Source organism: Rhyacophila brunnea, unplaced genomic scaffold (assembly GCF_057557595.1).
Source record: "Rhyacophila brunnea isolate RB1 unplaced genomic scaffold, BYU_Rbru_1.0 scaffold_3, whole genome shotgun sequence".
In the NCBI taxonomy this organism is placed as follows: domain Eukaryota; kingdom Metazoa; phylum Arthropoda; class Insecta; order Trichoptera; family Rhyacophilidae; genus Rhyacophila; species Rhyacophila brunnea.
The window spans coordinates 48,455,914-48,465,049 of record NW_028232965.1 but is presented as its reverse complement, the minus strand read 5'-3'; the positions used below and the strand labels follow the sequence as shown (position 1 = coordinate 48,465,049).

At 32.7% G+C, this 9,136-nt stretch overlaps 1 protein-coding gene across 1 annotated transcript; it reads left to right on the top strand.

Moving 5' to 3' along the window:
- Positions 1-201: 201 nt before the first annotated feature.
- Positions 202-7,421, top strand: LOC147068473 (chitinase domain-containing protein 1). The gene is made up of 6 exons (XM_085952103.1): positions 202-556; positions 3,428-3,608; positions 4,555-4,761; positions 5,521-5,682; positions 5,773-6,004; positions 6,737-7,421. The coding sequence occupies exons 1-6, from the start codon at positions 287-289 to the stop codon at positions 6,876-6,878; spliced, it is 1,194 nt and encodes a 397-aa protein (XP_085808229.1). The 5' UTR covers positions 202-286; the 3' UTR covers positions 6,879-7,421.
- The last annotated feature ends 1,715 nt before the right edge of the window (positions 7,422-9,136 follow it).

Sequence of the window (9,136 nt, the reverse complement as noted above, 5' to 3'; positions counted from 1 at the left end):
TCGAAAGTTGGGTAGGTATCGAAATTTTATTGTTTCCGAACATTTTTTTCCAAAGATTTACGTCGGTACGAGTCCAATCTCTTTGGTCGGTACACATAATATGTGCGACAAAACACTGAACAAATGCTATAAATAGGTTAAAAGGGATTAAAGTCACCTCGATTTTAGATTATGATGGATTTTTCATTAACGTGTACACTTTAAAGTAGTGGCAACACTTACCAGTTCTGTCAAATTGTCAATTTCGTGGCTGTCAAAAACAATCAACCTTCCTGGTTTTGCTAAAATGAATTTTAAAATAACAATATATTTCTTTGTTCTACTATATTATGACTACATTGAAGGTACCATATCCCCTTCTGACAAATCTAGTAAAGCAGTCAAATCAAAATCAGGTTATAAAGAACGAAAAGGACCATCCAATTTATCGGTGATCGAGAGAGATTTGGTAAAAGAGGAACCATTAATTAAGGATATCATTGTAAACTATCAAACATTTCACGAAGACACGGGAAGACGTTATTTTAATGGTTCCGTGCTTGGATTTGTTACTCCGGTAAGTGACACATTTTATTAAAATCAGTTTTAATTGTGGCTACTTGCATATGGAGGGCTCGAAAGTTCAATCAATCAAAAAAATCAATGTAGGTATATCCTAAACACACTTTTCACTGCCAATATATCAGCAAATAAAATGAGTCGCTTGTTATAAGACCTTTGAAATTAGGGCGCGATTTCGATAAAAGACCAAAATAATTTTAGACAGGAAAATATTGTGGCCCTAAAAATATATCTATGTTTGCATACAAATATGGACAAATAAATTATTTGAGATGGAAATATTTAGAAACTATAGCAAGTCATGAACATCTGCATCATTAAATTTGACAATTAATGATATAAGTATGCCAGTTAGTCTAGTAGGATTTATCAAAAGCGATTTCTCATTTAAAAAAAAAGGAAAGAACATCCTACTTCAAATTGATCCCGATGAACATAGACTAATATACTTTCCGATGAAGAATGCATTTATTTTTGGTAATTTTATAGTACTCCTAGGGATTGCAATAGTGAATGAAAATACCAATACTGGTATTTCAGTATTTCCTATTGAAACCGGTATTAATACCGATATTCGCGAAATATAATATGAAAAACAGTTGTAAGTATCTACTAATAAATATAGATATTAATATTTCTTTAAAATATTAACATTTTATAGCACAAATATCTAAATATGTACATAAATGTAAACCTTTAAAAATAATTATAGTAAGATATAGTAGAGATACTGATTTTTGCAAATACAGTATAACCCCTATTTTACGTTTATTAAGGGACTGAAAAAAAACCTAATTGGAAGGAAAATGTAAAAGGTATTGAAAAAAAAAAAAAAATTTATGTTTCTAAAAACATTCAATTTAAATTTTTATTGAATTTTTTTTTATTTTTTATTAAAAAAATCATGGACCTACTTACATATATTAGTTTGTTGCATTTTTGTTTTTTTGTTATGTAATTCTCTTTCAAGACTATATAAACATTTAAAAGTGTCATCTTGAATATCAGCAAAGCTTGTAAAGTAGGTTTTTAAACCCTCGATGAACCTCATTGCTTCTTCTTTTGTTGGAATATCAACCTCTTCTTCATCAGACAGTTCTTCAGCAGACAAGTCTGCTGGTCTCCTTTGGTTAGACATTATGGGCTTGAAAGAATGAGGACGTAAAAATGAATAATAATCGAACCGAAAGCAATATGAAATAAATAAACCGCGAACTTGTAACGGAGTGTATACAAAACACAAACACGATGCCAAAAGAAAAGATGGCGACCAATGGACCAATCACCTTGTTACGCGCCGAACTTGGGCCAATCACAGCGTCGCTCGCCGACCAATCACCGTGCGCCGTTCTAAAGACACGGAGTTTTCCCTCCAAACACCTTACGCCGTTCAAATGTCACGACCCAAATGTCAAGCGCGCGTAACTCGCATATTTTGAATATTTCCGATGTAAATCGCGGGAAAGGAAAACGTAAATGCGGGTATTAAATGTACTGAAATACGTCGGGACTAGGGAATCCAATCCCGAGCCAAAAATCTGATCCCGGGATTTCGGGATTACAATTTGACAATCCCGGGACTGGTCCCGAGATTGGCATTTTTTTCCATTGCCAATATAAAATTTGTATATTTAAAAATAACATTGATAAAATCAGTCAAAAATAAATCTAGTATAATTTATACTATTTAAGACATTTATTGTTAATATTGTATACGTTCAATCTTGGAAATACATAAGTTTAATGGAGTAAATAATATTGTAATATAAATAATTATGTGAATTTAATATGAGATTGCTGTTTCTGATAGTAAAGACTTAATGAATGGGTTAGCGAGATTTAAAATAGCAAAGCAACTCATGGTGTAGGTACTTATGGCCTTTCCGCTTCATAAATGTAATTAATTGGCTAAATATGAAACTGCCGTAAAACGTATGAGATCATGGTGAAATTACTTTGTTAATAGTGCGAAGCATTGTTTTTTTCCAATCATTCTCATTTTTATTAATTCATGTGAAAAAAATAAAATGAATCAGCAACTTACACATGGATATAAATCAAACTTCATTCAAACTCAGTTTATTTCTAATGTAGTTATTTATTATTAAAAGTATTTTTTCTGTTATATTTTCATTTTTATTTTATTTTCCATAAAAATTGATAAAAAAAATCAATCCCGAAACTTTCGGGATTATGTTTATCAATCCCGGGATTCATAGGTATCGAAAATAGCTCGGGATCCCGGGATTGGAGTCCCTAGTCGGGACTGAAAAAATTACAGGCAATTGCCGGGAAAACGTGAATTCTGGGCACGTAAAAACGAGGTTATACTGTACTTGCTTAGTATGTAGTCTGAAGTATTGGCACTTTCGTGATCTTTCATAAGTTTATATTATGAAGTGTTCTTAGATGTATGTATGTGCCCTACTGGCAATTCCACCTAATTTTTTATTAGTTTATTGTTGCAATTTCTTTACTTTTATCCTGTAAGAGACACAATATTCCTCGCTTTTTTGTTTAAAAAATTCTATATTTTTCCACTTTCAATGCCGAAAATATCGGTATCGTCTGATTTTTAAAACCGGTATTTCAGTATCGTAAAATACTGAGATACCAGTTTTGAAATACCGGTATTGCAATCCGTAAGTACTCCATATCATCATTATGGTTAAGAAGTTTTGAGACCAAAAACACAATCTACTTATTTTTGAGTTACAGTAGATAGTTGAGTTACAGTATTAGGTTTTTGGTCAAGACCTCGTTCATAAAAACGATATGGAGTACTTACTATAAAATTACCTTATTTTTGTAATGGGAATGTTATTTTTATATAAATAACATGTAAAATCAATGATTTTTTTTGCAGTGGAATAGCCATGGCTACAATGTTGCAAAGTTATGGGCTCCCAAATTTTCATTAATATCACCGGTTTGGCTGCAAGTCAAACGAAATGGTAAGGAGGATTACGAGGTAACTGGTTTGCACGATGTTGATCATGCTTGGATAAAGACCGTTAAACAAAACGGGGCTTCAAACCGATTAAAAAGTGAGCTGCCCTACATTATTTTACATTTTTTAATTTAACTGGTATTTACGTGGTAGAACTTTATTATAATGGTTTTGAAACAAAGTTTTTTTTTTGTGATTTTACTAAGACTTTGACTACGACTCGCTGTCAGAAGGAGATAGTTATTTTTGTTAAATCTATTTTATTTATGACCCGACATTCAGAAAAAAAATGGCGGACTAGTCACAGCTGATCATGAACGCATACACATGTTGTAAACAACGTAGTGGAAGAATAAATCTCGTCCTCCGACCCGGCAAATAACACAACCCTCGCAGTGGTACTGCTTCTTATCTTCGTCGTCGAACAGTTTGGATAAAGTAGAATTAACAAAAAATAACTTTGTTTCAAAACCATTACATTTGCTGAGATCTAAAACATTTCTTTACTGTGAAATCATAGTATTTGTGATGTTCTGTTACAGAGGTCAGGTAATTAATTGTCATGAAGGTTGCAGTACATATTTTGAAAATCAACACGGATGCCTAAAATACTAATATGTTTTGACTACTGCGAAAAACCGTATTTCCTCGATTATAAGACGCATATTTTTTTCTTATTGTGGTGTCTCTGAAGTCGGGGTCTTACAATCGCTGTAAAATTACATGGTTGTGATGAATTATCATTGATTACTAGTAGTCGGGGGATCATTTGATCCAGCTCAGCGGAGCAGGTAGTCAAGTTACAATAGCCACTGCCTAAAAATATATAGTGTTATACAAGCATGCCGTCTTCTATGAATAATAAAAAAGTGTAAGAGAATAAAGCTTTTTATCAAAATTTCCTGGAAGATTCAACACCAAGGCTTTACAGATGAATTGGCTTTAAGTCCCATGTGACGCAGTCCAGCCAAACTGGCCATATTATAATATACAAATGAAATGCTTTTTTTCTTAATGTTGTCATTTGATTTTTTTGTTTTTAGTTGTGCCTCGATTTTTGTTTGAGGGATGGACACCAAAGGACTTCTCTCAATTACTAAGTGGCCCACGAGAGGAAAGAGTAGCCCTTGCAAATGTTTTGAAAAAGATATGCAAGCAGTGGAAATTCGACGGCATGGTCATAGAAATCTTGTCGCAAATATCAGGCCGAGTAAATTATGAAATCACCGTAGATTTGATTAAATTTCTTGGTAAATATTTATACAGTATTATTGTTTAGTTATCTAGTTTTTACCGATTTTTTCTTAAGCCACAACAAAAGTTTGCATCCGTTTATCGAAGAAATAAAAACGATAACTGTCCGTTTTTTTATATCTAATATATTATCATAATAATATCTAACTATTGGCGGCTCTCGTGGTGCAGTGGGTAAGGCGCTCGCCTTCCACCCGAGAGTTCCTGGGTTCGATTCCCGGTCATGACAAAAACATTTATGTGTTTTTCTCAAAGCCTGGGTGTTTGTGATTGTTCAAAATTACTAACAACCACCTTGTACGAAAAAGCAAGGACATGGTTATTAATAATTCTATAAAAAAAAAAAAAAATCTAACTATTGATAAAGTAACTGGTATAGTACGCCCACGATTGCCGAGGGGCTTGTGAGTCGTGGGTCCCAGGTTCGAATCCTAGGTCTGGCAAATATACATATTGTTTTTCAATTTGTGTTTGGAGTCAGAGTATGGACCTAATAGGTTGAGCAAGTGGCTAACATCCATTTCTCGTAAAAACACCTCCACTCTGTGGAGGCCCATATGATATTATTAGGATCGGACATGGTCAAAAGAAGAAAAAAAAAATGCATTAACAAAAATCATATTAAACATAGATTGTTGGTGCCTGTGTTTGATAAATTTTAACTATGTGAAAGAAAACACGGAAGTACCTACTGTATATAAATTATTTCATATATTGTGGTGAAGTATTGTTTATGTGAAATATTTTTTTTACAGGGTTGTCAATGGCTGAGGTCTTGCTTGACTTCATTTTAGTTTTGCCACCATCTCGAGGTCAATCCATTGACGATGATCTGATCAGACAATTCGATGCTCTGTATCCGTATGTTACAGGATTTTCTCTCATGACGTACGATTTCTCCAATCCTCAAAGGCCAGGTGCTTTTAAAATTTAGTTACTTATTTGGTCATTTTAAGTATACATTTATGAAATTTATAAATAATATATATACTTATAATAATATTTAGGTCCCAATGCTCCATTGGAGTGGGTAAGAAGATGCGTGACTAACTTGGTACCTAATGATGAAGAAACGGAGAAGCGTGGGAAGATTTTGCTTGGATTAAACTTTTATGGGAATGCATATTCTCCTGGAGGTGGCGGACCCATCGTAGGCCACGAATACATAGACCTGCTAAAAACTGCTAAAGGCTCTATGAAATATGATGACAAAAGTGTAGAAAACTTTTTAGATGTGAAGTAAGTTGTATTTAAAAAAACTATTTGTATTATATGTAGTAAGTTTAAATGCCTTTTTCTTTAGGCCCACGGTCCCCATTTTTTCTATTATTATGTAAATTGTTGTATTCCCTCTTATTGTAATTATATTATATTATTCATCATTACATAATTTGGAACACAAACATCCCTATTATTACTCTTTGTTGCACGCTGGTTACATTTGACTGCAGGTGGCCATGTTTTTATTTATTTAAAAACAAAACATTGTACATATACAATATGGATATAAAACATGAGATTTAAATTGAAAATGAACTAATTCTAATCATAGAGTCAAATAAAAATACATATCACCAAATATTACCCTCAGAATAGAGAAGAAACAAAATAAAAACATAAATAATGTTAAACAATAAATCAAAGACAAAATACATACAAAGCACATCACTGAAAATGTAAATATCTCTGGGGAGTGCATTGATTAGTCTCACACCCCTCGCTAAAGGTGCCTGATAAGCCTGACACGAGAAAACAGTTCTTATCCAGAAGAGGTCATGGCTGCGACCACGTACTTAATTAACGGGCACATATAAATTTAATTATGGTTGCTTGCGATCTTTGTGTAAGCTCTAAGATTTCTCATAACTCATCGATTCTATATTTTAGTCTACCACAAATGACAAATATATTTTTTTTAAATGAACTAATTATGATCACATACTTATTTATTTTTTTACTACTTTGTTTCAGGACTCCTAAAGGGCGAAAAATTATATTTTTCCCAACACTTTACTCGATTCAAAGACGTATCGAACTTGCCAATGAGTTGGGTACTGGGATCGCCATTTGGGAATTGGGACAGGGTTTAGACTATTTTTATGATCTCTTTTAAGACTTGCGAGTACCAATTCAATTGTTAACCAAAAGGTCATCCGTAAATGACGTCAGGTGTTTGGGTATTTTTTAACCCCTCCAACCCACTGTCACATGAAACTTCTATCTATAATTATTATTGTCATATTTTCAACTCCCTCCCCATACATTGAAAAATTAATTTGTTGAAAATGATCAGTTTCAGTACCTATGTCATCTCTGAATATTTTATTCTTGATATGAGAAAATATATTGACACCTACCTCAAAGGGCAGAATTGCGTTTTTGGCTATTTTAACTTGTAAGTAAATCATTTTAAAGATAATTAAATGATATCGAAAAAAAACCAAAAATTCAATCAATATTTTATAGGCATATGTAACTAAAAAATTACGATTCCATTTGCAATATTCCGATTGCATTTAAATTAACATTGTTTTTCATCTCGAAAAAAAACCAAAAATTCAATCAATATTTTATAGGCATATTATGTAACTAAAAAATTAAGATTCCATTTGCATATAAATTAACATTGGTTTTTTTCTGACCATGTCTGATCCTAATAAGATCATATGGGCACATGGTGGAGGTTTGTATGAACAGATTTTGTTTTTACGAGAAATGGATGTCAGTCACTTGCTCAACCTATTAGGTCCATACTCTGACTCATACACAAATTGAAAAACAATATTTGTACTTGCCAGACCCAGGATTGGAACCTAGGACCCACGACACTATAAGCCGCGATGCCATTGTGGGTGTAAACATTGTGGTGTCATTAAAATTTATTAAAATCGTACTAGGTACTGAAAAATTATTATTTTGCAGTTCCGACCTTATATGTAGGCGGTGTATTTTGTTGAGTTTTGTGATGTCTAATTTTATAGTACATACTCCACTAATTCCATTCTGACATTATATCACGACTTCATCCTCACCCGTCCCTATTAAGACTTGACGTCATATATAGATGACCCCTGATGTGACTGACAAAAGGTGGTACCTATATATTTATATAAATTAAATAAATGGTGGAAGAGACAGCCTATGTGACTATTTTTGTAATAAAAATACTCCATTGTCTATGAATATTTATAATAAATAATATATACATTCCTAAAGAAAAATAAACAAAATAGATATTTCAAATAAGTCTGATACAATACATCTTTGAAATATTATACCGTCGCAGGCACTTTGTTAATTTTCATGGATGAAACTTCTGTTTTGATTATATGCATTATTACTTGTTATTTTATTATATTATGTCTATTTTTTTAAGTGTTTTATTATAGTAATGTGTATTAACGTGTTTACTGTTTGAATATATTCAATATTATTGTATTATCATGTAAGAAGGATTTCGGTTTCGGATGCTTATTTCTATCTGTTCTCGTAAATTATAAATTATATTATCTACCCTACCTGCATAAGTTGTCCAAAGATGGCACTACTTGCTAACTTTTGATATGTATTACCATTCATTATTTTGTATACTGTGCTGAACATAAATCCAAATTCCAACAGTCAAGTGGATAACTTTATGCTGCCTAGAGTCATAACTCACATATTCCAAAAATCGAGTTTTGAGATAATCGCAAAAACCCACCAGAGCACTGTTTATAATTAGAAGAAAAGTATTGAGCTCCCTTGAATATTAATGAGTGAGGAGTCGATTTATATTATTTGTTAAAAATATATATGATACTCTTAAGGCCGCAGCTCCCTGATTGGTTAGAAAAGCCTTGATGACAAAACTCACATTATTCATTGAAAAACGTGAGTTACGACACCAACAGTATTTTTCAGATGATTTAAACAAACCGATTCAAACCGTTAAACTTAGTGCAACGAAGGTCGAACAGATATGTTTTGTTTGAATCACTCTGTATAACGTGGTGCGGCAACACGCACCCATTCGTTCTCTTGAGCTGACTGAATGTTCTTCGCAATTACGGTCGATACATGACCCGTAACTGTCGGTCACTTAGTCTTGTGACAATAATAAATAAGGGGATTTGAGTAGATGGGGAATAAGGATGATGGCCACCACAATCGGCCCAACCAGTGACTTTTTATAGCCAACTATTTTTATTTGTATATATTAATGCCTTTAGAATCACTTAGTATATTTAACTCAAAAATTACAAAATGCGAGTTATGACTCTAAACCAGTGGTTCTCATGTGCGGCAACCAACATCATATTCAGTATTCAATTTAATTAACTGGACTAACGTTAAATATGTGTTATTGGAAATGAGTCATGACCAGGTACT